Consider the following 27,699-nt stretch of genomic DNA (forward strand, 5'->3'; position numbering starts at 1 on the left):
TTGCAACTCCTGTACAAAAACAGAACTGCTCTGAAGTGTCTTTTATTAGATCAGTTATGGACAACTCTGCATCTCGGGCCCCTTTACTGATGTTGGAAACTGCAAAAAATTCGAAGGCTGAGAGAAAAAGGTTAACGCAAGAGCTTAGACGCTAAAGAGTATGTTTCTCTTCAAAGAGTCACTTTAACAAACTACTTACATAAAGGAAAAGTTTCGTAATTGGCTTCAGATCCATATTATCTCACAGACACCTAAATTGTCATCTATTAGACACATTCTTATTTATTGCTTCTCTCTGCCATGTACATAAATAATCTACAGTGAGAGAGAAGAGAAGGAGAGGTGAGACACCATGAGAGGACTTCAAGGCATTCCCACAGTCCCAGGCTCCGATATATTCCTGAAGCTTCTTTCATTCCTACCCATAGGTTCTGTGACAAATCCTTGTATTCTTAAAAGAATCCTCCCATTTTACTTAGATTTCTAATGGATTGCTATCACTGGCCACCAGAAAATTATCCTGAACAATGTATTTTAATGGAGTGGTTGGCTTCTGTACCAGTTAAAAACTCAAAATAGCAGTAGCTTACACAAAATAAAATGATTTCTCTTATGTAAGTATAGACATAAGTAAGACATGTTACGGTGGCTCTCTAATAAACACATAAGCTCTCTTTATCATGTGGCTTTATTATCCTGAACATGCAGTTTCTACCTTATGATCCATAATAGCTGCTGAAGCTTCAGCCATCACATCCTTATTTCCAGCCAGCAGAAAAGAGATAGGGCAGAAGAGGACACACCCCTCTTATTTAAGAATACTTGCAGGGGCACCTGGGTAGCTCGGTTGTTTAAGCGTCTGACTCTTGGTTTCAGCTCAGGTCATGATCTCATCAGTCTTGTGATTAAGTCCTAAATCAGAATCCACACTCAGCAAGGAGTCTGCTTGAAATTCTCTCCCCACTGCCCTCCCCCCGCCACTCACTCTTTCTCTCTGACTCTCTAAAATAAATCAATAAATCTTAAAAAAAAAAAAAAATCTGCAGAACTTGTATACATCACTGCACTTACCCCTTATTGGTCAGAACTTAACTATAAATAGCGTTGAACATGTCATTTATATTGAATAGCCAGGTACTCAGCTACAAATCAGTAGTTCTAATACTGAAGAAAATAGAACAGATGTTAGAGATAACTAGCAGTCTCTGTCTCACCATCTGAGATCAGACATAGGAGGGGAGAAGTGGTGATGGGATAGAATGTACAAATAGAGCAAAGGCATTATAACGAAAATACACAATGGGTTCAGTAATGGGGAGCCCTGCAGATTAGTGGCACATGGGATAAGAACAGGTAGATAGTGCCTGGAAAGATATGCAGAGATAAGCAGCAGCCAGACCCTGGGAGATTATAAACGCCAAACTGAGGAATGTGGCATCTGGGAGTCAGAAGAGAGTTTCTAAAAGATTTTGGGTTCAAGGGTGAAATGTAAACAGTGGTTTAGGGGCACCTGGGTGGCTCAGAGGGTTGAGCCTCTGCCTTCAGCTCAGGTCATGATCTCAGTGTCCTGGGATTGAGCCCCACATCGTGCTCTCTGCTCAGCAGGGAGCCTGCTTCTCTTCCTCTCTCTCTGCCTGCCTGCTTGTGATCTCTCTCTCTCTGTCAAATAAATAAATAAAATCTAAAAAAAAAGAAAAGAAAAGAAAACAGTTGTTTAAGAAGAGTAATTTGGTGGCAATGCCTAGAATGTACTCAAGGGGGAATGGGAGGCAAGATTAGATAGGAAGCTACTATGAGATAACGAGTGCCTACACTGTAATAAATACAGAAAAGGGGAAACATTTCAAAGGATGAATCTGTTTAATGCAACAAGTGATTAAATATCCTCTTTCTCCCTCCCTCTCTCTCTTTTTCATGTTCAGTATCCATTATATCTTTTCGAAATCAGCATAGTGATTTTATTTGGAAAAGTACCCTTTCACCACGTTTAGTCCATATGATTCAAGTAGAACTGAATTCTGCCTCTTTAAGGGTGAGGATATGACTGAGGCTTAACCAATCAGGTAAAATGTATAGCACTTTTTACAACAAAACTCTGCTTGACCAGTTCCAAACTGTACAAACCGTATGAAGCTCCTCCTCTCGGTGGGTTTCTTATTTCTATGTGGGAATCTCCTCTCTTGCAGTGTCCTGTAAATAATGATTAAATTCCACCCTTAAAAAAGATAAATAAGTGTGACAATTATGGTCATAGAACAGAGAGTAAATTGTAAATCCTGACAATGTAGCAATGAAACAACCAATAGAATTTGAGAGAGAAAAGAAATAAGGTGAACACTTCAAAAAATATATGATTAGAGAATGGGAGAGGAGAGAGGAAATATACTGCTTATTGCTTTGAATAATATCTAAAAATATAGTTATAAGGTTATTAAGATACCCACTGGACCAGAAATACATGCCTTCCAAATTCAAAAACATGCCTACTAAAGAGTATATATGCCATATAGTGATAACAATTTAAACAAGTAATATAAAATAAAAGTATAACAAAAAACTATATGTGGACTAAAATAGAACATAACTTTCATTTTGATTAATATAAAAAGATTAAATGTACCAATTAGTTGAAAAGTTTTCTCAGATGGAATATCAAATCAAATCCCAACTATATGCTATACATGTAAGATAATGAAAGCAAAGTGCTTTAGAATGAAAACAAAAGGAGAGATGAAAGTATACTAAGCAAATGAAACCAATATCAAAATTTTATCTCAAACAAAGCTTAATTAGGGAAAAAGTATTAAATGAGACAAAGACAGGCACTGTATAACAATAAAGCATGAGATACAAAATTAAGATCTCACACTTATAAATATCTATATACCAGATTGCATAGCATTAAATTTATAAAGAAAAAACTACAGCAGTTTCAAGGAGGAATCAACAGGACACATGGCAAATTTACCTCTCATGCAGAACAGATCAAGTGGTAAAAAATAAGGATAGAAAAGCCGCCCTAAGTTACATAATTAGCAAGGTAGATTTTATATGTTTATAAATTTGTATAAGTAGATGAGAGAGAGAATAAGAATATATCTCCTTTTTATATACTTATGCACTATTCACAAAAATTGACTATGCATCGAAAGGGGCTTCATACAGGCCTTAAGACAGGGGAATGCATGTTTATTCTCTGCCCCACTTTTATACAGTTAGCTGTTCTTTATTTCTTTTACATATCGAATTTCCAGATGTCAAAAAAAAAAAAGTTTGAAACCCACTGTGACACACACACACACTTAACAACGTAAACATATTTATTTTATTTTAAATTTAAGATGCACAACCCACCTGACAAATGTATGGAATGGAATGTTACAAAGCAACACTCAGGGGGTAACCTAATTGCCCCGGGTTAGCTAGAACACAGAAAGCTTTCAAGGGTTCTCTCTGCCAGCAAGGAATTTGGGGAGTTTGGCGTAAGAATGGGTGTTTAGTCTAGGTGGGGCCTCCGCCATGAAGTGGGGTGGGAGGGAGCGCTTCAGCCCTCACTCAAGACAAAGGAGAAGTCTGATGCTCCTTGCATCCTTCATCGGGCAAGCTTGTGACCTGAGCTGCTGAAGATTCTTTTCCCGGTGTAAGAATGGAGGTTGTCCTGGTTGTCCGCGTTTCTTATGCCTGTGCCCTTAACCATCCGCAGGTTGGACAAAGACAAAGCAGTGTGTTCAGTTAGGTTTGTTTTAATGCATTCAGGCCACATTATGGGAACTAGTTAAAGAGATGTTTTGAGGTCAAGGACTTTGGGGAATTGAAAGAGCTCTCAGAGGCCCAACTCACTCAACATGCCAGCCTTAAGAGATTGTGTTTTCTCTCTGATCTGATGAAACACCTGAGGACACTGAGCTTGAAACCAGAGGGGAAAGGAAGAAGGGCTTTTGTGTCAGAAAATGAAGAGCTCGGGCTCAAACCAGGCGTGTGAATTGAGCTCGTGGCCATTGGGCATTACAGATTTTGAGGTGGTGTTGTACTATTTTGGTCAGCATAAAGTCTCTATTTCCAGAGACACATGTTCTGATGAATATGAAGCATATTTTACATTTCTGCAGCTGCTTTTGGCATGCAAACCTCAAGATGTGTTTGAATTACCAAGTAACTCTTCTATCTGTGCAGCTTGGTGAAGAGAAGAATTTAATTTCAGAGACCTGAAAAGAAACTATACTATCAAAAAAGGAAAAATTCAATTAGAATTTGAAAAGTGGCCTATGAATCACAAAATTGTCCTGAATTTCTGTCTACATGACTCTCTTTCCTGAAACTATTGCAATCCAGGCGGATGGCACTCTCAGTAACAAAAAATTTGAAATAGAAATAACTGTACATTGTTTGAATACAGTCCAGACATCTCAAGAATTGTTCAGTCTCATACCTATCTGTATTGTCATTGTCATAATAAAAGTTAATCAGTGAGTGTCTGTTTTAGGTAAATATTTTTCAGGACCAGAAACACTCTGACATCATCCCCACGTGAAATAAATCTTGCCAGACAAGCAGACACTTTTGGCGGCAAGGAATGGACTTCTGTCCCCAATTCAGTGCCAGCAATGCCAGCTCAGTACGCAAACGATTCAAATAATTGTAGAATATCTGACCTTGAGGCAAACTGGAGGTAATATGGGAAATATCTGAATACTGTTTAGCATGGTATTTTAGACAGGGTAAATGAATAATAAGAATATAGACCCTTAATTAGTCTGTCTCTTGGGGTCTTGAAATTTCCAGCATATCATAATTCTGAGGCTTTAGCAAGGCCTGGCCAAGAGACATGAGTCATTCCTAGTTTTGGTATGCTATTGCACATTTTATTAACAGTTGACTAAGTAAATTTGAAGGACTCTTAATGCTATCCTAAAACTCCCAAATTTTGAATATCATTAGGAGACAATTCAGGACACACACACATGAGTTTCTGATTATACATACAATGTGGACATCATGGTTCTAAGGAATTAGAACTTCTGGTATGAGCATAACTAGCTCTATTAGTATTTTCTCTTTCTCTCTTCGAAATCGTTTAAGAGCCACAAAGATTGCAAATATAACCTACATCTCCCTCCTCCCAAATCCACCAACCATTTTTTTTCTTTTGCAAACTAGGACACTAGTATCCTGCCCAGATTCTAAAACATGTATAGGAGTTGCCAAAACCAGCTGAAGTTGAGTAGAAATTATGTGGAAGAAAGTAGACAGAAAAAAAAAAAAAAACATAGGGATGCATCTTAACAGCAAGAAGACCCAGCTAGACACTGCTAACAAAAGTGTTAACACATGGGGCGCCGGGTGGCTCAGTGGGTTAAAGCCTCTGCCTTCCGCTCAGGTCATGATCTCAGGGTCCTGGAATCGAGCCCCACATCGGGCTCTCTGCTCAGCGGGGAGCCTGCTTCCCCCTCTCTCTCTGCCTGCCTCTCTGCCTGCCTCTCTTCCTACTTGCGATCTGTCTGTCAAATAAATAAAATCTTTAAAGAAGAAGAAGAAGAAAGGCAGTATAAAAAAACAAACCTTCAAAGAAATAAAGACAAAATTAGAAGGAATGTAAAAAAGAAAAGATACTTAAGATAACAATATAGAAAAAGAAACGAGAACAACAAGCAAAATAAAATAACACTCAAAAAAAAAAGATTAGAAACAAAATAATAGAGAAAACACGCAAAGGGGATTTGTGCCCCCCCTCAAGAAAAAGACTCAACATAATGGAAGAAAATAAATATTTAAAGATACAACTGAAGAAAACTTTGCTCAATTAAAAGACAACTCTTCTACTGAAAAACTGTGTTATAATCCAAGGACATCTTACCTAGAATAGCTCGCTGACTACAAAGACAAAAAAAATAGAAAAAAATAATCATTTGAGGAAGGTTGCAAATAAGTTGCTTATAAAGGGAAACTATCAGGCTGGTCTTATAATTCTATACAGTACTCTTCATTATAAGAAGACAGTGGAACAACATAGATAAGATACTCAAATAGAGAAGGTGGACACAGAGACTTGAAGTCTAGCCAAACTGTCTTTCAAGTATAAAGACTAAAGACAAAGAGTTTTCAATATGCAAAAGCCAAATAAACTTGTTCCTACTAGCCTTTCTTAAGAAAACTGCTAGAAGAAGAACTTCAGGCAAAAAAGAGATTACTGGCCAAACTACAGCAGAGGATCTGCTTGTGAACACTGTGTAGTTAAATGGAACCCTTTCACTGTGCCCTCTGGAATTCGGCTATCACTAGCCAAACTCCTTGTATCCTTAACCTCTTCTCTCTGCATTTCACTCACCTCTTTGCTCTAGAAACCTGGCTCTTCCCTAAGGATACTGCTTCCCCTGCAACCATCATGGGTAGTGACTGTTTCTCTCCCAAGGTCATACACCTGGGCTTCAGGTGGGGCAGGCCACCTCTTTGTTCTCATTGTCACTTTCAGACTTTCCGCACTCCACTCACTAAAATCCTCCAGCTTTAAAGCCCTTGTTAGCAGACTAGTTCACCTAATAATGTTCATTTTTGCTGTCATTCATTGACACTTAGGTCATTTGCTCTTGTTCCTCAGTGATATTAACTATAATCTGGTAATCTCTCTCTTTAGTCTTAATTCTTGGTGATTTTGATAAATATTGTAGGTGATCCTTCCAACACCATGGTCTCTCAGTTTTTTTAACTCCTCCATCCAAATAACATTGTTCTTGCCATATCTCAGTCACTCATAGTCATGCTCCAGACTTTGTCATTATCAATAACTTTATGATCTTAATTCTATCATTCTATTTTCTGACTTGTCACTTCCCATCTTTCCAACTGACTCCCTTTCATGCCCCAAATCCCGATAATCCTTTGATCCCTAATCAAGGAAAAAATGACATATACAAAGTTATTCACTGCAGCATTCTTCTTTTTTCTGATTTTTTAATTAACATATAATATATTTTTGTTTCAGGGGTATAGGTCTTTGATTCATCAGTCTTACACAATTCACAGTGCTCATAATGGCACATACCATCTCCAGTGTCCATCACCTGGCCACTCCATCCCTCCTTGCCTGCTCCACTCCAGCAACCATCAGTTTGTTTTCTGAGATTAGGAGTCTCTTATGGTTTCTCTCCCTCTCTGGTTTCGTCTTGTTTCACTTTTCCCCTCCCTCCCACTATGATCCTCTGTCTTGTTTCTCAAATTCCTCATATCAGTGAGATCTGTGAGATCAGTGAAATCATTTTCTGACTTATTTCGCTTAGCATAATACCCTCTAGTTCCATCCACGTAGTTGCAAATGGCAAGATTTCAGGGTTTTTTTATGGCTGCATAATATTTCATTGTATATATTTATATATATACACCACATCTTCTTTATCCATTCATCTGTTGATGGACATCTAGGCTCTTTCCATAGTTTGGCTATTGTGAACATTGCTGCTATACACATTGGGGTGCGTGTGTCCCCTTTGGATCACTCCATTTGTATCTTTGAGGTAAATACCCAGTAGTGCAATTGCTGGGTCATAGGGTAGCTTTATTTTCAACTTTTTGAGGAAACTCCATACTATTTTCCAGAATGGCTATAACAGCTTGCATTCCCACCAACATTGTAAGAGGGTTCCCCTTTCTCTGCATCCTCACCAACATCTGTCATTTCCTGACTTGTCAATTTTAGCCTTTCTGACTGGTGTGAAGTGGTATCTCATTGTCGTTTTGATTTGTATTTCCCTGATGCCAAGTGATGTTGAACACTTTTTCATGTGTCTGTTGGCCATTTGGATGTCTTCTTTGCAGAAATGTCTTTTCATGTCTTCTGCCCATTTCTTGAATGGATTATTTGTTCTTTGGGTGTTGAGTTTGATAAGTTCTTTATAGATTTTGGATATTAGCCCTTTATCTTATATGTCATTTGCGAATATCTTCTCCCATTCTGTCAGTTGTCTTTTGGTTCTGTTGATTGTTTCCTTTGTTGTATAAAAGCTTTTGATCTTGATGAAGTCCTAATAATTCATTTTTGCCCTTGCTTCCCTTGCCTTTGGCGATGTTCCTAAGAAGAAGTTGCTGCGGCTGAGGTCAAAGAGGTTGCTGCCTGTGTTCTCCCCAAGGATTTTGATGGATTCCTGTCTCGCATTTAGTTCTTTCATCCATTTTGAGTCTATTTTTGTGTGTGGTGTAAGGAAATTGTCCAGTTTCATTCTTCTGCATGTGGCTGTTCAATTTTCCCAACACCATTTGTTGAAGAGATTGTCTTTTCTCCACTGGACGTCCTTCCCTGCTTTGTCAAAGATGAGTTGACCATGGAGTTGAAGGTTCATTTCTGGACTCTCTACTCTGTTCCATTGATCTATGTGTCTGTTTTTGTGCCAGTACCATACTGTCTTGATGATGACAGTTTTGTAACAGAGCTTGAAGTCCAGAATTGTGATGCCACTAGCTTTAGTTTCCTTTTTCAACATTCCTCCGGCTATTCAGGGTCTTTTGTGGTTCCATACAAATTTTAGGATTATTTGTTCCATTTCTTTGAATAAAGTTGATGGTATTTTGATAGGAATTGCATTAAATGTGTAGATTACTCTAAGTAGCATAGACAGTTTCACAATATTTCTTCTTCCAATCCATGAGCATGGAACATTTTTTATTTCTTTGTGTCTTCCTCAATTTCTTTCATGAATATTCTATAGCTTTCTGAGTACAGATTCTTTGCCTCTTTGGTTAGATTTATTCCCATCTATATCCTTAGGATAGTTATATCCTAACTGTCATAACTAAAAATGGTTGTTGTAATGGTTGTTCACCTGAAATTATCAACTAATTCTCCACTCTTAATATGATAAATAATCAATACAGTGGCATAAGATGTGTGTGTTAAAATATTTAATGGTACCATACAAAATAAAAACATACAGTTTTGGTTCTAAATTCAGGGGTCAGGTTTTTTTTTTTTTTTTTAAGATTATACAAGCACTCTTTAGTTCATTCAACACTACTAGCCAAATACTTTTAAGGGCTAAGTTACATTAATAATTTTGTCTTTTCTGTTTGGTCTGATCAATTTTTTAAGTAGCTTCATGTAAAATTTGATTTATATTTTATAACAGGTCTATGTTGTTAAGATTCTCTGAGAAACAAATCAAAAGGGCACTAGAATAAAGAATATTTTGTATCCTATACTATAATTAAATTTATGGCCTGAAGGCGTTAGTAGACTTTTAAAGTAAAGTGATGGGTTTATTACAGTCAGAAAAATTGCACATTTGAGAAATGCCATAGTTAACCACTGAAGGATGACTGAGGAGGTGGTACCAGAGTGATCTTCAGAGGTCGTCTTAGTGGGCTGGAGGCTGATGGGGATGAGCTGCCTGGAAAAGAGGAAAAGAAGATGGGAGTCCCTGTTGTTCCCCATAAGGGGTCATTACCTTCAAAACTATCATGGTGTCAGAGCATTAACAAGATAAAAACACAAGGCAAAAGAGTTTCCCTCCAACGTATGCTTGAAACCTGAGATAGAAGATATGTAAAATTTTCCATGTGTGTTTTTCTTTTTCTTTCTTTTTTTTTTTTTTGTTAAGATTTTATTTATTTATTTGACAGATAGATCACAAGTAGGCAGAGAGACAGGCAGAGTGAGAAGGGGAAGCAGGCTCCCTGCTGAGCAGAGAGCCCGATGTGGGGCTCGATCCCAGGACCCCAAGATCATGGCCTGAGCCAAAGGCAGAGGCTTAACCCACTGAGCCACCCAGGTGCCCCCATGTGGTGTTTTTCTTATCAATGAACATGTCAAACCCCTGGTGACAGAATACACAGTCTGGTCCAAATTCTCACCGGTATGCCACTGCCTGACTAATTACATCTCCCTTGATGACAAGGTTTGGGAAACCCAGGCTGGGCAAGTCAGAATGCATAGAATTTCATTTCTTTATTTATTCAGGATACTCATTCACTGACAAAATAATTCAAATGGAAAGGCTTTGGACATATGGAAAAATGAAAAGTAATCTCTCTGAGTTAGGAGCCTCCTGGGAGGGTCGCACACCGTGTCAATGTTGCAGACCTCCATCTGAAAAGCCAGCAGATTGTAGTCAGGAGCATAAACTCGGAACTGCCTAACCCTGGGTAAAATTCAATAGGCCATAATTCATGCCGGCACATGGATCAGATCAGTAGAGGTCCAGACGAGTGTGGTGACTGTTTTTAAATAAGATCTTTCTTTTCAGATTATTTTTAGCACTTTCAATATGTCCTCCAGAGAGATTCATACATAGTGCTTAAGGATAATTACTATAATGGGGAAAATTGGGAACAACGTGAATGTCCATCAATAAGGAAATGGCAAAATAAATCACAGCATATACATTGTCTGGAATCTTAGGCATTTGTTAAAAAGAATGATCACAACATACTGGTTGGGAAAATGTGACTTATTTTACTTATTTTTATTTTTTGGCTGTGACTTTTTAAAGTAAAACAAGTATTAGAAGAACATGTATGATTCCATTTTTAAAGAATTTCCATTTTGCAAAGCAAGTGTATTAGATGCAATCTTTGGGCTCCTTTTCAGAATTTCTCTACTGCCTCTTCTTCCTGAAGGCAACCCTAACACCATTTATTGTATCCTTAACACAACCTCTGCCTTTGCTGAACTCCCTGAGCCGTCTGGAATTGAAGTTGGAACCCTGGCCCTGCACATAACCCTTACTCCCCACATACTAAGCTTTATCACATCAAGTTGTCTCTCTAGATTTGAATGAAATGCCACAACATGGAGCACAGGAATTGGCCTCCTGAGTGGCTGCCAAGGGCTGGAACTATAAGGAGTTACCTCCCAACAGGGTGAACATTGGTCGATGGGAAATGAGAGACAGAAAGGATCTGAACAGAAAAATCTCCTCCACTGCATTCTTGCAGAGGACTACTCTGAAGGATGTCTTTTTCTTGCTGCCTTTCCAGAAGAGTCCTGCATACCAAGCAACATACCTGCTGAGCACCTGCCATGTCTTTGCCAGGCCCGTTATGAAACCCTGGCCAGGGTGGGGACACATCACACCCCAGGGCTTTGCATCTTTGCTTACCTCATCTCTGTTGTTTCTTCACCCTCACCATCTTCAGCTAGCATTTTCCAAGTGGCCATGCTTTCATCCTTGCCTCTGTTTCTCTTGTCTTAGAGGACCCAAACTAAGATCCCAGGAAACTGAATATTGAAGCTAGTAGCTCCCCTTTATCTGTGAGGAATATGTTCAGGATCCCTAGAGGATACCTAAAACCACAGATAGCACCACATGCTATATATACTATGTTTTTTCCTATAAATACATACCTATGATAAAGTTAATTTATAAGGGACAACTCCCTTTATCTGTGGTTTCAATTTCCAGGGTTTCGGTTACCCATGGACAGTGATGGTCTGGACCGATGATGGTCTTCCTCCAGACAGATTGTCAGAAGGTCATTAGTAGAATAACAAGACATTTCAGTGCCGACATCATTGTGTCATCGCATTGGCATCATATCGTCTCACATTATCACAGGAAAGGTGAGTACAGCACAATCAGCTATTTTGAGAGAGAGAGGCCACATTCACAGAACATTTATTACAGTATACGATATTTGTTCTATTTTATTACTAGATCATTATTGCTAATCTCTTCTGTACCTAATTTATAAATTAAACTTTATCATAGATATGTATATATAGGAAAAAAGAGAGTGTGTATAGGGTCAGGTACCATCTGATTCAGGGTTTTGGAATGTATCCCCCACGGATAAGAGGGGGACTCCTGTAACCAATTAAACTCAACTTTAAAGATTTTATTTATTTATTTATTTGACAGAGATCACAAGTAGGCAGAGAGGCAGGCAGAGAGAGAGGAGGAAGTAGGCTCCCTGCTGAGAAGAGAGCCTGATGCAGGGCTCCATCCCAGGACCCTGAGATCATGACCCGAGCCGAAGGCAGAGACTTTAACCCACTGAGCCACCCAGGCGCCCCTAAACTCAACTTTAAAAAGAATTCTGTTCTTGGTAGGGTAGTCCTAGTGCTAGAAGTGCTAGTGCTAGAAGAACACAAATAAGGTCATGACGGCAGAACTTGACAAGTCACCAACAAAGAATTTGGGTTGGTGGTGGAAGTAGCAATTACCTAACAAGTGAGAATTACCATTTCGTGACCTGGACCAAGGCCCTCACCCTAAACCTAGTCTGACAGCCCTCCTTTCAGTAGCTTCAGAACTGCATTAACAAAATTAGCCAACTTCAAATTACAGTCATGGGTGGGGAAAACAGGCAAATACTCCTCTATGCAATTTTTATTATTCTGGCGCCATGTGCCAGGAAATGTTCTAAGTGCTTACAATTCAGCGGTGAAGCAAAGGGACAAATATCCCCACCCACATGGAGTTTATGGACTAGAACTGGGGGGAGGTGGGGAGGGGGTCGGGAGGGAACATAGCCAAAAATTACAAAAATTAATTTTAGTCCTTAGTTTCCTAGCCAGGCTAACTCTGAAAAAAACAAACAAACAAACAAACAGAAAACAAAAAACAACTTGTCAAAGCAAGAGAGTTCTATTATTTTCTTCCCCCTGGCTCTCTTTATAGCCTTGTCTGCTCCCTTTTGCTTCTTGCTTAGCAGCTTCCCCATCCCCCTCCTCCTTACTCTGGGCTCTGTGTCTAGTCATCTGAATCTCAAGCTCTTGGGATGAAGCCCACCAATCCTTTTTCTGCCCCAAAACCCTCTCCAGATGGTTCAGATGATCCACCAGTCTGCTTCAGTCCTCTCCTCCCTGCTGCCACCCATCAAAATTTGCCCAATTTGTGGGTCCCCCACCCCCAGGACTTGCTCACTGCATTCCAGAGTGACGCTATTAGCTCAAGCTAATGTGTTACTTTGTTTTTAAAGACTTCATGATACTAACAGTCTCTGGTATTTGCAGAGTGCTTTCGTATTAGCAGAGCATTTTCATATACAATCATCATTTGGGTCACATTACTACCGCCAAAGAGTAGGCAGAACGGGTTTTAGTCCCCTGTTTTTACTGCTACAGAGAATGAACCTCAGAGCCGTTGAGTCTTTTGCTCAGGGTTATTCTGCTGGGGAGAGCAGAGTTGGTATGGAGAGTCTTCCAATTCCTTAATTGTCCTGCTTCCCCTGTTCTTTTGCACTGTTCTCTCCAGATGATAATTTGAATTACTTTGCTAACAATTCATCATGATTCTAAAGGTGGAAATGCCAGGCACCAGAATGGGCTGACAGAAAAGAAGCCTGGGACAGGTGTATCTTTGGTGTCTTAAGTCAACTAGACAGATTTTCTGGTCCACCTTCAAGAAGAGCCAATGCTGTCAGAATCAAAATCACGATCAAGTAATAGATAAACGACTAATTAGCCTAAGCGACACAGCCTGTGGGCCAGTGTTTATTGGCAACTGGGCTACTTTCTGTGCCTTCAGGCACTGCTGCTGGCTCCTTCTCCAGCAAGCTGGCTGCCAGGAGCCAACTGTCCCTCCCACACACCCCCTCCACTCAAGAGTCAGCATCCAGATGGTACCACTCTTTCCTCACCCCCGCCCCATATCTGAAATTGCAAGGGTGACCATGTAACTTACTCTCAGAAGCAGAACAATTTTGAGAGAAAATGAGGGTAGTATTAATAATTACACCAGGACCACAAGTGTAGACGAGAATTGTCCTGGATAAACCAGAGCCCTACTTCTCACCACCAAATAGGTGGTGAAAACCTTTTAAAAAGCAACTGACTGAATTAAAACTAGTTTTCTCTTTCCTGGTATGCTTCTGATAAAGCTGCCAATACATACAAATAAATGTATCCTCACATCCCACAGAAAGAAAATATTCCTGAGAGGTTATGTGTTATAAGAGTGCCCAAGGAAGCTAACTAGTTAAGGAAATTTGAGAATTCTTTGGAAATGGAAAACAATCTTTTCACACCTTTCCCATGTCTGCTGTTAAGGTTGTAAAATTTAAATTTTCTCTAAGTGTCTCACCAGTATAGCAATCTCTACTGGCCTCAGTTATCTGTAGTAGAATACTTAATTCTCACAAAAACCCTGGGAGAAAGTGTAATACGGAGCACAGGGACAGGACTCAGCTTTGTTGAGGCATCCTTCTGGAACGGACACTGTTGCTCATCCTACCAAGGAAATCCTCACTCATGGAGCATTTGCTCTGGGTTTTACTAATTGTGAACAAAAACTGGAAAATACAAAAAAGTGAAAAGCAGGAAAAAAAGTTATTCATAATCATTACCTCACTAGTAACTATTATTAACATTCTGTACACTTAGTTGCAGATATTTGTATTTTTTGTAACTTTCTTTTTTACTTAGTTGGGGTCATTCTGTATCATTCTTGCTATTCACTTTAATTCTATTACATGTATTTCTCCATGTCATTACAAATTATTTATAAGCATAATTTTAAATAACTGCACAGTAATCCATTACTTAAAGAACATCTTGTTCATTTAACTATTCGCAGCTTATAGGGCATAAACGTTTTTTCCCACTTATAAGTAACGCCACAATGAATACTTTATATTAGAAGCTTTTACTGTGTGCTTCATGTTATTTCTCAGAGCTAGATTCCAGAAACAAATTATCCTAAAATACATGAACATATTTAAGATTCTTGTTATATGTTATAAAAAGCCTTCCAACAGGCTTTTATCCAGTTTATATACCCATCAATAATAAATATGACCCTCGCTAGCTCAGAATCTATTCATATGTGAAACATGATGCATGTCTTTTGTTTTGCCTTTCTTTGATCTCTAGAGAGGCTTAGCTACTTCCCATATATGGCTAACTAATTATGTTTTCTATTCCACAAATTGTTTATATCATTTGCACACCAGAATTTTTGCTAATGTCACAAATTAGAAACGTGTAGTGTATGTTAAAAAAGCTCTGTATGTTCAGTATTGACAAAAATAACAAAAAGATCCGCTAAAAATTATTATGTGGATTATAGAATTAGTATAATACACAATTTCCTATAGACAGCATTCAAGACATAAGTATATAAGGAACGAAACAGTCATATTCAGTGAGATCCTGACACTAATATTCGTCTTCATCAAGAACTGGCAAAACTCTGAGCCAGGGAGGCAGCAAAGATGATGCTGTCAGTGCTGGGCACAGGATGTCACATTTTAGACTCATTATCTCCCTTCCCTGAGTGTATTTCTCTGTGCTTGAATATTTAATCATTTCATGCCTCCTGTCGTAGATGCTGAAGCAGATGTTATTGTCACCTTTGCAGATAAGAAGTCCAGAGTCCAGAGAGGTATGTAACTTGCTCAAGACCACGCAGCTAGAATAGTCAAACGCTTTCTCATTCTAAACCTCATGCTCTTTCCACTCATGTGCTCCTACCTGAAGTCAGACGTTTAAACTCATTCAGAAAAACAAGCAAGCGAGGGGCCTGAAAATGTTCAACAGTAGCAACTATCAAGTATTAGAGATGCCCTAGCCAGACTGCACTGCACATTAGGAACATAAAAACATTCATTTCACACTCTTGATTATACATTTTGGTGTTTATAAAAAATTCCTCCCTTGCCACAGGCTGGCTCTTCCGGGCACTAGCTTACCTGAAAGGCGGTATAGCACAGTGGATAAGGGGGCAGGCTCTGAAGCCCACCTGCCTGAATGGGAATCCCGGCTTTGCCATTTGCCACATTGTAACCTCGGAACATTACTCCAATGCTCTCGGCGCCCTCAGGTTCCTGTGGGTAAAAAACAGGGAGGTGGTGGTGATAAGAGGACTTACCACACAGAGTTCTGGGGAAGAGTAAGCGTAGTAATACATGCAAAGCACTCAAAGTGATATCCAGTATATAGAAAATACTCAAGTCATGTCAGTTGTTGCTGTCATTAAATGTATTAAATCATTGGAACTCATCACAATGCTGACTCTAGGTCTACCCTACTGTAATCTCCCATTTACTGATGAGAAAATGGAGAAAATAGTCTAATTATAATAACATAAATACCACTCAAACCTTAAAAAAGGATCCCTGGCTATAGGAAGCAGAGTTGTAAAACACGTATATATTCACATCAATGAAATACAAAATGTGAAGGGAGATAAGTTACTTTTTTTTTTAAAGATTTATTTATTTATTTGACAGACAGAGACCACAAGTAGGCAGAAGACAGGCAGGGATTGTGGGGTGGAGAGAAGCAGGCTCCCTGCTGAGCAGAGAGCTCTATGTGGGGCTCGATCCCAGGACCCTGGGAATCACAACCTGAGCCAAAGGCAGAGGCTTTAACCCACTGAGCCACCCCAGTGCACCGAAAACTTACATTTTACATCAAAAACAAAATTAACTAACATTAGAAACTAACATAAAGAGGTTTCTTTGTGTTTGTTGTGTGTGATTTTTTTGTCAACATTGAATGTGAAAAAAAAAAAACAAAAAACAAAGAAAACCATTAAATGCAAGAAATACTGCAGAGATTTGACAACGGTATTCCTAAAAGTCACTGACCTGGAGCAGTGACAGGGATGCTGACAGATCTAGCAGTCATCCTCCTTTGTCCTATATAAATGCCACTTGTTCCTATTCTCAGTGGGCTTGAATAGGCTTGGTTTCAGATGCCTGTGACTCATATTTGTAAATAATAAATGCATTAAAAACACATTTTGTGCATCAACATATACTTTCACTTTGAATGAAAAGTGCACACACACCCAAACATTTTTATTTTAAATCTTTATCCTGAGAACAACCATACATCCAAATCCTAGGGGAAGTCAATATAACTAAAATATTTTTATGAATACTGTTCTTAAGAAGTATGACCCTGGGGGAAATTGTTAACACTCCTCTCCTCCCTCCTCTTTCAAATATGGGGGTAATACGAGTGCCCCCAGGTCCTCAGCTGGGGGATGGCCTCCTGTCCTGTGCCAGGCACCCCAGGACTGACTCAGGAAGGCAGGTAAAGGAGGGGAGCAGAGGATGAGTTGCAAATGTGAAGACCTAGAAGTCACCAGTGAATGGCAATCCAAACGTGAGAAACCTAAGGAAAAGAGGTCAGTGAAGAAAGAGGAAAGATGCAGCAGAAGATACGAGGGGAATGGAGAGAGGTGAGGACTAAAATGGCTTGTAAGCCACAACGGATGGGTGAGATTCACCTTTCTAAACGAAGTCAAGCTACTGAAGAGATCTTTGGGCTGTGCCGAAGACAAATGAAGTGGTTTCTTTATTTTTTTTCTTTTTCCTTTATTTAAGATTTTATTTATTTATCTGACAGAAAGATATCACAAGTAGGCAGAGAGAGAGAGAGCTCTCCCCACTGAGCAGAGAGCCCGATGTGGGGCTCAATTCCAGGACCCTGGGATCATGACCTGAGCTGAAGGCAGAGGCTTAACGCACTGAGCCACCCTGGCGCCCCTGAAGTGGTTTCTTTCTAAGGGCACTGAAACTGTTACATCCAAGCCAAGAGGTATAAAGTATGGCGAAACAAAGCAAAACAAAACAAAACAAAAACAAAAAACAAACAAACCAAAAAACTCCACAAAAATAAGCTTCTCAGCCTATTGGTGTGTGTTTACAAGCTTTGCACACTCCACGGGACAGGAAGCAAACCACTTAGCACTTAGGTTTACTTACATGTAAACTTGGCCTGTGGTTTCTCCTGGTTTTTGTCTACTGGAGCAATTGAATCGCTAGGACATCTATATCTGCAAATCTACAGAAGTGATGTTTTCATCAAACAACCGAGCTGCCTTGTGGGTTATAACCTAAGTGATTCCTCAAACCACTTGGCTTCCTAGATTCACTTTAGCCATCCAGGATATGGTTGGATTTCAAGTCAGTAGTGAGTCTCCCTCAGTAGTGAAGTAAATATTGTGTCCAGAGAAAAGGGAAGAACTTTCAGATGGGTGGGGCTGGAGAATGGGCCATGTGAAAAGAGCAGGTTTGCTAATAACACCTCTGAGAGGATGGCTGTTTCCTCCTGACCGCTACCCTTCAGTCACGCAGACCCGCCAAAGTTCCCTGAGTGTGTGCTAGTTCACACCTCTGTGTTCATGCTGCCCTGTGAGAGCAGATTGTAATCTATCCCCACCTGACAATGATGTGTCCGTAAGCTTGACTCTCCTTCTAGACAGTGAAGCCCTTGAAGGAAGGGATGGAAGCCTTACTCATAGCTCCCAGCACCAAGATGGACACAGAGCTGCTACTCAATGTCTACATGCTGAATGAAGGAATCAAATGCTCTAATACCTTTTTTTTAACCTATGAAATTTTTGTTTATGAGACTTTCTTAAAGCCTATAAAGTTAGATGGAATGCATTGTTCCATGTTCAAAATCACATCAGCCCCTGTGGCAATCAATGGAAAGTTATGTAATCTGATTATTTACTATGTCACCAAACCTCCAAAGTTAGACAGAGCCTGGAGGGTTGGACGCAATTAAAAGAGACAGAGAGACATATGAATACTTCACATGTGATAAATTAATATAAATAAATTTAAAGGCTATTAAAACTTACAGGTTGACTCTAAAGTAGGTATTCTTTTTTTTTTAAGATTTTATTTATTTATTTATTTATTTGACAGAGAGAGAGTGATCACAAGTAGACAGAGAGGCAGACAGAGAGAGAGGGAGAAGCGGGCTCCATGCTGAGCAGAGAGCCTGATGCGGGGCTCGATCCCAGGACCCTGAGATCATGACCTGAGCCGAAGGCAGAGGCTTAACCCATTGAGCCACCCAAGTGCCCCTAAAGTAGGTATTCTTAATTCGGAGGCCAAGGATCTTTAGCAAGTATCCTCAGCAAGGATGAACTTCGAGGGGCATATCTAGGAACACACACAAAAATTGTCAAAGTCAAAATGAGGTATATGACTACGTGTAGTTTGCAAGGGAGGTAGTACATAGCTCTCATTAGATTCTCAAAGGTGTCTACAATCTAAAACTAATACAATCCATTAATGCAGAGACACTGCAGAAACATGAAAAGAAATATGCACAAGAATATTTGTCACAGAGTTTTTTGAAAGTGAAAAACTGGAAACAATCTAAACGGAGTATTGAACATATACATAAAACATGTGTGATGTGGGGGCACCTGGGTGGCTCAGTGGGTTAAAGCCTCTGCCTCTGGCTCAGGTCATGATCCCAGAGTCCTGGGATTGAGCCCTGCATTGGGCTCTCTGCTCAGCAGGGAGCTTGCTTCCTCCTCTCACTGTGCCTGCCTCTCTGCCTACTTGTGATCTCTGTCTGTCAAATAAATAAATAATCTGAAAAATATGTGTAATGTACAGCACACATCTCATAGCATAGCGTTCGGTGGAAGGGCAGATTACCACACAGCATGCATAAGACGGTCTCATTTATGGAAAATAATGTGCATGTGTCTCTAGGCATAGAATGTATCTGGAAAGACCATCATCAAATGTTAACAGTTATTGTTGATGGGTGAAATTTGGGATTTTTCTGTCCTTCCATTTTACTATCCTGAATTGTTCGAAATTTTACAGTGAGCATGTTGTCATTTTAACAAAACAATAATACTATTTTCAAAAATTGGAGGGGATTGGGGCGCCTGGGTGGCTCAGTAGGTTAAAGCCTCTGCCTTCGGCTCAGGTCATGATCCCAGGGTCCTGGGATCGAGCCCCGCATCGGGCTGTCTGCTCCGCGGAGAGCCTGCTTCCTCCTCTCTCTCTCTCTGCCTGCCTCTCTGCCTACTTGTGATCTCTGTCTGTCAAATAAATAAATAAAATCTTTAAAAAAAAAAAAAAGAATTGGAGGGGATGTTTAGAGGAATGTAAGGAAGGCAGAATCATAATTGACAACTACTAGAAACTTGGAAATTATTAGCCTTAAAGTTGGCATTGAAGAGATCACTGCTACTCCTCAGGGAGACACCAGAGTAAGATAAATCTAAGGCTGAGCCAGCATGGCAATTCCTACATCTGAGTTTGAGAGTGATCAAAAGGGACACCTGGGTGACTCAGCATCTGCCTATGGCTCAGGTCATGATCCCAGGGTCCTGGAATCAAGGCCCAATGGGAGCCCGGCAAGAAGCCTGCTTCTCCCTCTCCCACTCCCCCTCCTTCTCCGTCTCCCACTCCCCCTGCTTGTGTTCCCTCTCTTGCTGTGTCTCTCTCTGTCAAATAAATAAATAAAATCTTTAAAAAATAAAATAAAAAGAGTGTTCAAAAGAAGTGACAACTGGTCTTGTCTAACTCACCATGAACTGGTTTTTCTGTGAAGACGCAAGAGCTCTATACAATAATAAAACCGTATGTGTAAGAAGTAGAAACAATTGCATATTATCATTTACAGTTGTGCCAGTCAGCCTGGTATGTGGCATGACCAGTTCCAGGAAGACTTCAAGTTGCTCATCATCTAAATCAGAAACAGATTTGAATTTTTTTAAATGTTTTTAACAGCTTCATCGAGGTAGATTTGACACAATTTTACTTTTTTAAATAAAAATATTTTTAATTCCAGTATAATTAATGTTCAGTGCTGTATTCGTTTCAGGCATACAATACAGTGTTTCGGCAGTTCTGTACATTACTCAGTGCTCCTCGGAATAAGTGCACTCTTAATCCCCCTATTTTGCCTACTCCCCACATCCCCATGGATAACCACCAGTCTGTTCTCTATAGTTAAGAGTCTGGCTTTTTTGTTTGTCTCTAGAAACTTCTTTCCTCCTAAAAGAACAAAGACCTGCTTTCAACCTTAGGTTTGAAATGTGAAATGTTTATTTGTAAGATCCAAACCCTTCGCAGAAAGTCTATGTGTGAATGCCTATTTGTCCTCAGTAACTGCTGCCCCTTCCAATATTTCTTCCTTGAAAGTCTCTGGTTTGTTGTCACAGGTATATGCCCCCAAAACGATGCATTTTCAAGATGTCCCTTCATTTGGTGCCCCCACATGTGGAAATAATGCATGATAGTAATATTCGAGATGGCCAAGGAGAAGGCTTCTCTTTTGTCAAGTGGAAGAACAATCATCGAAAGGAAAGCACATTAACTTTAGATAAGAATACATACATACAAGGAAGGTGTGGGTCTAAAAAAATGACACACTTAAAATTATTCATGCCCTTTTGTCTCCTCAAAGCCTTCAGGGATATGCCAGGGGTATGTGTACCCCAAACTGAGAACCACTGCTTTAGTCTACTTCATTTATTCATAGGTGTGGAAACTGAAGCCCCAAACCAAGACAGAACTTAGGTGTTTCAACTCAAAGACCAATGGGTTTTCAGCCCTATCGCACTGCCTTTTATTGTGACATGGGATGCCTTTTTTTCCCTCGTTGAGGTTTGTTTTGCTCATCTGCAAAATGAGGGGGATAGACTAGCTGATCTCAGTACTTGATAGCTTTCCTTTCTTCCTCCAGATCCCTGTACTCCCCTCTGAATCCCTAAAGGCGGGTATGTTTAAACTGACCTCTGGCTTCTGGTTCGGTACAGCCGGTCGGAGGCCCTGGCAGGAGCTTGGAAGGCAGAAGACAAGTAAGACTGGGCCATTCTATTCACCAGGCTCCCCTGCTTTGTTACTGTCAATTGGTTGTGTCCTACCCCAGAAGGCACCCACACATCCTATCCAGTGTCCTTTTCATTCAGCTACCCTCTCTGGGTTCCACTAACCTCTCCCTCCCCTCTTTCATTCAGGCAGAGGGATGGTAACATTTTCCGAGATCATTTCATCCCACTGGATCCTCTCCCTGACATCTTGCCACACCATTTTCCTATTTCAATTTAATCTTTTCTCTAGGAAGGGAGAGGGACTAGAAACATCTTAATTTAATAATCCCAAGTTCCTTCCTTAATCTCTTATTTTTTTTTTGAAAGGGAAAGTAATGATGTCACTCTACCCGTATTTTAAAAATCTTGCCTCAGCTCAATGTGAAAGCGAGCAAAATAAACAAAAATGTTTTTTGTAGAATTTTTTAAAAAGATTTTATTTATTTTTATTGGACAGAGAGAGAGACCACAAGTAGGCAGAGAGGCAGGCAGACAGAGAGGGGGAAGCAGGCTCCCCGCTGAGCAGAGAGCCCGATGCGGGAGTCGATCCCAGGACCCTGAGATCATTATCTGGGCCAAAGGCAGAGGCTTAACCCACTGAGCCACTCAGGTGCCCTAACAAAAAGGTTTTAAGTGAGAAAGACTTTTCTTTTAACTTATTACTTTGAAGAATTTTAGACTTAGAGACAAGTTGCACCAAATTTCCCATATACTCTTCACCTGGCTTCCCCTACTGTTAACATCTTACTAACTAACCACAACACAGTGGTCAAAACCAGGAAGTTAGCATTGATACAATACTACTAACTAGTCTGCATACCTTATCCAATTTTGACCAGTTGCCCTGCTCATGTCCTTTTTCTGGTACAAGATCCAATTGTCGTGTTTCCTTAATCTCCTCCAGTCTGTAACTGTTTCTCAGTCTTTCCTTATATCTCATGATCTTGACATTTTCAAAGACTGGTCAATTATTTTGTAGAATATCCCTCAATTAGTCTGATGTTTTCTCGGTATTAAGTTGAGGTTATGCATTTGAAGTAGGAATACAGTGAGAGTGAGGGTATGCCTTTCTCAGTGCCTCATCTTAAGGATTCTGATGTCAATGACTTTTAATGGTGAAGTTGACTTTGATCACTTAGCTGTACAGTATTAGCCAGGTTTCATCTCTGTAAAGCACTATTTATCCTTTTGTAAGTAAAACTATCTTGTTAGGAAATACTTTGAGTTTATGTAAATATCCTATCTCTCAACATTCTTTATCTTCACTGCTTTTAGTGTCCATTAACTATTCTTGTCTTTGCCTTTTGTTGATTTTCTATCATTCCTTCTATATTTATTAAAGAAGAGTTGTTCCTTCTCCCCATTTATTTATTTATTCAATTATTTATTTGTATCAGCATGAACTCAGGGATACCTATTTCATTTTCCAGGTTATAATCCATTACTATCATTGTTATTTTTTAGCTCAACTTGTCCTACCTTCCATTAGAAGCTCTTTCAAGTGGGTTCTTGTATCATTTTTACACATGCCATCATTTTTTAGTACTTCCATACTTTATGGCACCATAAGCTATTCCAGATTCATTTTGTATTTCCCCTGGAATCAATCATTTCTCACCGAAGCTCATTATTTATTTTTTTTCTATCCTAGTATACAGATAAAGTAGTTTCAGAATTGCTAACCCACACCCCTCAGGAAAAAAATTTACAAACTAGAGGATAATATTTGCAGGCAGTTCTGTCTTTAGCCTTACATTATACAGTCTAAATACTATCTTCCAGAGTTAGTTGGTTCTTCCCTAACTTCTTTAGTATGGTTATGATATTCATCAGTAATATTTATATCCATTTGTTACTCTTTGTATTCCAAATTGGGGTTTCCTCACATCCTGGTTGATTTTAATTCTTTATTTTGAGGATATGTGAAACAATACTATGGTTTTAAGAGTCAGAGCCATCCAAAACTACAAAACAAAGTATCAGGTAAATGTCATTCTCCCAACCCTGCTACCAACTCCTACTTCCTCATTCCTCCCACCTCACTCCCCTCCAATGCTGAGTACCCAACTTCATTACATTTAATCCTTGTGTATCTTTTGCACAAATGAACAGATACGTATATATTTTATCTCCCCCCATTTTCTTTCATGAAGGGAGGCATACCATAGGGACCCTTTCTTTTATTTTTGAGGTACAATTCACAGAATATAAAAAGGTCTATTTTAAAGTGCACAGTTCACTGGTATTTAGTACATTCACACACAACCACCATCTCTGCTTAGATTCACAATATTTTCACTGCCCCAAAAGGAATCCCCATAACCATTAAGAAGTTACTCCCCATTTCTCCTTCCCCACAGTCCCTGCCAATGACTAATCTGTTTTCTGTCTCCATGGACTTACCTAGTCTGGATGTTTAATATAAATGGAACTCTGCCATATGTGTGACCTTTGTAACTGGCTTCTTTCATTTACTATAATGTTTTTGAGGTTCATCCACGTTGTAGCCTGTATCAGTACTTCATTTCTTTTTATGATTAAATAATATTCCATTGTATGGATTTACCACATTTTGTTTATCTGTCCATCAGCTGATGAGCAATTGGGTTGTTTCCATCTTCTGGCTAATGTGAATAGTGTTGCCTTGAACATTCATGCACAAATATTTGTTTGAAGACCTATTTTCAATATTTTGGGATAAAAACCTAGAAATACAATTGCCAGATCATAGGGTAATTTCATGTTTAACTTTTGGAAGAACCACCAGACCATTTTCCATAGCCATTTTCCATTCCTACCAGCAATGCACAAAGGGTGCCAATTTCTCCACATCCTTGCCTACACATGCTATTTTCCATGTTTGTTTATTTTTTAATTATAGCCATCCTACTGGGTGTGAAGTGGTTTTGATATGCATTTTCCTAATGACTAATGATGTCAAATATCTTCCCACGTGTTTATTTGAATCTTTTGCATTTTGTTTTTTTCACCCAGTATACCCTGGAAGTCACTCCCTATCAATTTATAAAGATCACTCTTAATCCTTTCTGCAGCTGTGTACTCCATTTTGTGGACTACCATAGTTTATTCAACCACTGGCCTACATAGAGGCATTTAGATTCTTTTCAATATTTTGCAGCTGCAAATAATGCTGCTATTGATTTCTTGATATATATGCATTTTTGCATTATTGGAGGCATGCTTCAAGGTGAATTTTTGGAAATGGGATTGTGGAGTCAAAAGTGAGTTAATATGTAATTTTGTTAGATAGTAATGAAGTTTACAAAGAACTATCCTGGTTCTCTTAAATAGTCTAATGATAAACACAACTAAATTAAACTTTTAAAAGATGGGTTTGCAGAAGGGAAGGCAAAGATAAAAAAAGCAACCCCCCAGTTTTGCTGGAATGAAAAGGAAACTGTATATAACTTACCTTTTTCTTTGGTCTTCTTGTAACAAGACAGTGCTATGCTAAGGGAAAAGTAGCCTTGTCCACACACACTCAGACCTCATTTTCTTAAAGCCATGAGGTCTACGAGCTGAGTTCTATTGAGTTTGCTTTTATGCAACTCATTTTTGGGCTTTTAATTTAGTCTCATTATGAGCCTATGGGAAAAACAGATGAGAGTGAATATGAGTCATCCCCAAACTATCAGGGTACATAGAGGGTGTTAAAGAGTAAAGACAAGACTTAATTCTCAATTTACCTCCATTTTTATGTCAAAAAATATTGAAATATGTCAGAATGTGCTCTGAAATAACCTTTAACAGCGTATCTACACCCCTCATATACTACTACTCTGCTATTGGGATTTAGTCATTAATAGTCCACTAAAGGACCTTGGTAATTTAATCTTCACAAAGAACCATAACCCCTATCCCAGAAGGGCATTCAAGGTCAAGAACCTCAAGGCCCCTTCTGTGTACCATAAGTGATATCATCACCACCTAGACCAGCATTAAAGGCCAATTACTGTATTCATTCTTTCATTACCCTGCTATTTTAATGAGTGTGCAAGGCGTCTGTCACCAGCAAAGTGAGTACTCAGTCCCTTGCGTGGAACAAAATGATGCCAAAGGGTAGTCAATAGGAAGTGAAAGGAATCAATTTTTTCCTGCCTCTTTCCTTATTGCTATTTAAAGTACAGTGGTATCCTCCACTAAATCTCCTTGAGGTCAGTAAAAAAAAAAACACTGTAAGAGGCAGAGTTACAGATGGTTGTCTGGAACTCTGGAACCACCCACACCCCTACTCTCTAAATTCCTGAGTGAGCGAAGGATACACAAATTCAGAAGAGAGGTGACCACACAATGCAGGCGTAGCTTCCCACAGTCCAGGAAGAACGCGGAGTCAGTACTCAGAGGTCCCGAAGTGCTCTCAGCCTCTCACTTTCTGGCGCGCTATAAAACCGCTGCAGGAAAAATTCCCAGTCTCTTCATTTTCATCCTGTAAGAAACATTTCTATGAAAAAGATAGGCTTAAACATCTGAATAAAAATATATGTTCTCTTATTCATTTCACAAGTATTTACTGGGTACCTATGAGATGCCAGATACTTCTCTAGGTGTTAGATATAAAGCAAGTAACAAAATAATGGAATCTGTGCTCGTGAAACTTACATGAAAAAAAAGTGAAAACCTCTCTAGTCTCTCCTTTAGATGTATTCATTCAAGAAATATTTATTGAACTAGGCATTGGGTGCACTTTGTTTTCATCAGTGAGCAAAACAAACAGCCCCCTACCCTCATGAAACTTCCAATTTAGTAGGGATGAGTAGACAATAACACAATATATATGTGAATTAGATGATACATTTAAAGGAGACATGGATCTCTGCTCAGCGGGGAGCCTACTTCTCCCTCTTCCTCTGCCTGCTGCTCCACCTGATTGTGTGTTTTCTCTCTCTCTCTCTGTCAAATAAATAAATAGATACATAGATAGATACATAGATAGACTCTTTCTTAAAAATAAAGGAGATAGGGGCACCTGGGTGGCTCAGTGGGTTAAGCCCTGCCTTCGGCTCAGGTCATGATCTCAGGGTCCTGGGATCCAGGCCCGCATCGGGCTCTCTGCTCAGCAGGGAGCCTGCTTCCTCCTCTCTCTCTGCCTGCCTCTCTGCCTACTGTAATCTCTGCTTGTCAAATAAATAAATAAAATCTTTTTTTTTAAAAAGAGATTAATGGCGTGGATAAAAAGCAAAAGGATAAAGGGGATCAGGAGTGCAAGGGGGAGAGAGGTGCACTGGGTCAGTGTGCAATTTTAAGTAAGATTATCAGATCATGGAGAAAAGATTTGAGCAAAGATCTGAAAGAGTGAGGGAGACAATGCCTCAAATACCTGTAAGAAGGGCATTCCAGGCACAAAGATGAGCCATTTCTCGGGCTTTAGGATGGGACCATGCCAGATATGTTCCAGGAAGGAAAGGAGAGGAATGTGACCCACAGGATAGGGAAGAATGATAGGAAAAAAACATGAGAGGAAATGGGGCCTTGCAGCCATGAACCTTGTGGACAGTTGAAGGACTTGGGCTTTTAAGAGGGAGCCATGGAGGGGCTTTGAGCAGAAGAGTGACACCACGCACCTGACCTACCTGTCAGTATGAGCACTCTGCCTTCTTGTCAGAGGACGAAAGAGAACAAGTGGAGAGCAGGGAGGTGTGCCGGGAAGCTGCCAGAACAAGCCGTGAGAATGATGATGGTGGCTCGGGGAGGCGGGGGAGGAAGACCAGGCACGTGAGCAGAGAGTGAGGTGACAGATTCTGAGTCTATCTGGGAAGTGGAGGGTTTGTGGAAGACTGGCCTGTGGTAGGAAAGAAAGAGAGGAGCGGAGAGTGACTCCAAGGTTTTTACCTTTTGGGAGGAAGGAATTTTCATCAATTGACATGGAAGGTGGCAGATGGAGCATTTTCTAGGAAAAAGATTAGGAGTCCAGTTTGGGGCATGTTGGATTTGAGATGTTGATGAGAATATGATGAACATTCTGGAGTTGGATAAAAGATCTGAGGTGGAGGAGTAGATTTGGAAGTGGTATTAAATAAGATTTTTATTGCATATGATTAAATATGAAAATATGGGTGTTACTTTAAAAATACAAAAATATATGGAACACAAACTGGAGTTTCTCCTTCATTTTCTTACTCCAAACCCACTGCCCTCTCCAGCAATAGCCATTAAGCAGCAACCCACC

The 27,699-nt window shown here is 39.7% G+C and overlaps 1 protein-coding gene and 2 long non-coding RNA genes across 3 annotated transcripts in view; 1 reads left to right on the top strand and 2 right to left on the bottom strand.

Annotated features, from left to right (window-relative positions):
- The window catches only part of BEST3 (bestrophin 3), a 72,550-nt gene that overhangs the window by 3,268 nt on the left and 41,583 nt on the right, over positions 1-27,699 (top strand). The window contains exons 2-3 of the mRNA XM_032347051.1: positions 11,388-11,545; positions 15,252-15,308. Coding sequence (XP_032202942.1) covers positions 11,425-11,545; positions 15,252-15,308 — 178 coding nt within the window. The 5' untranslated portion in view covers positions 11,388-11,424. The remainder of the gene's footprint in view (positions 1-11,387; positions 11,546-15,251; positions 15,309-27,699) is intronic.
- On the bottom strand, positions 14,532-16,614 carry LOC116593162. The gene is made up of 3 exons (XR_004286784.1): positions 16,516-16,614; positions 15,616-15,750; positions 14,532-15,397 (listed from the first exon to the last, which is right to left on the bottom strand). It is a non-coding gene; the product is annotated as an uncharacterized LOC116593162 (long non-coding RNA).
- Positions 24,086-27,600, bottom strand: LOC116593160. The gene is made up of 4 exons (XR_004286782.1): positions 27,104-27,600; positions 25,823-25,959; positions 24,946-25,118; positions 24,086-24,217 (listed from the first exon to the last, which is right to left on the bottom strand). It is a non-coding gene; the product is annotated as an uncharacterized LOC116593160 (long non-coding RNA).

Source organism: Mustela erminea, chromosome 6 (genome assembly GCF_009829155.1).
Source record: "Mustela erminea isolate mMusErm1 chromosome 6, mMusErm1.Pri, whole genome shotgun sequence".
NCBI classification, from domain to species: Eukaryota; Metazoa; Chordata; class Mammalia; order Carnivora; family Mustelidae; genus Mustela; species Mustela erminea.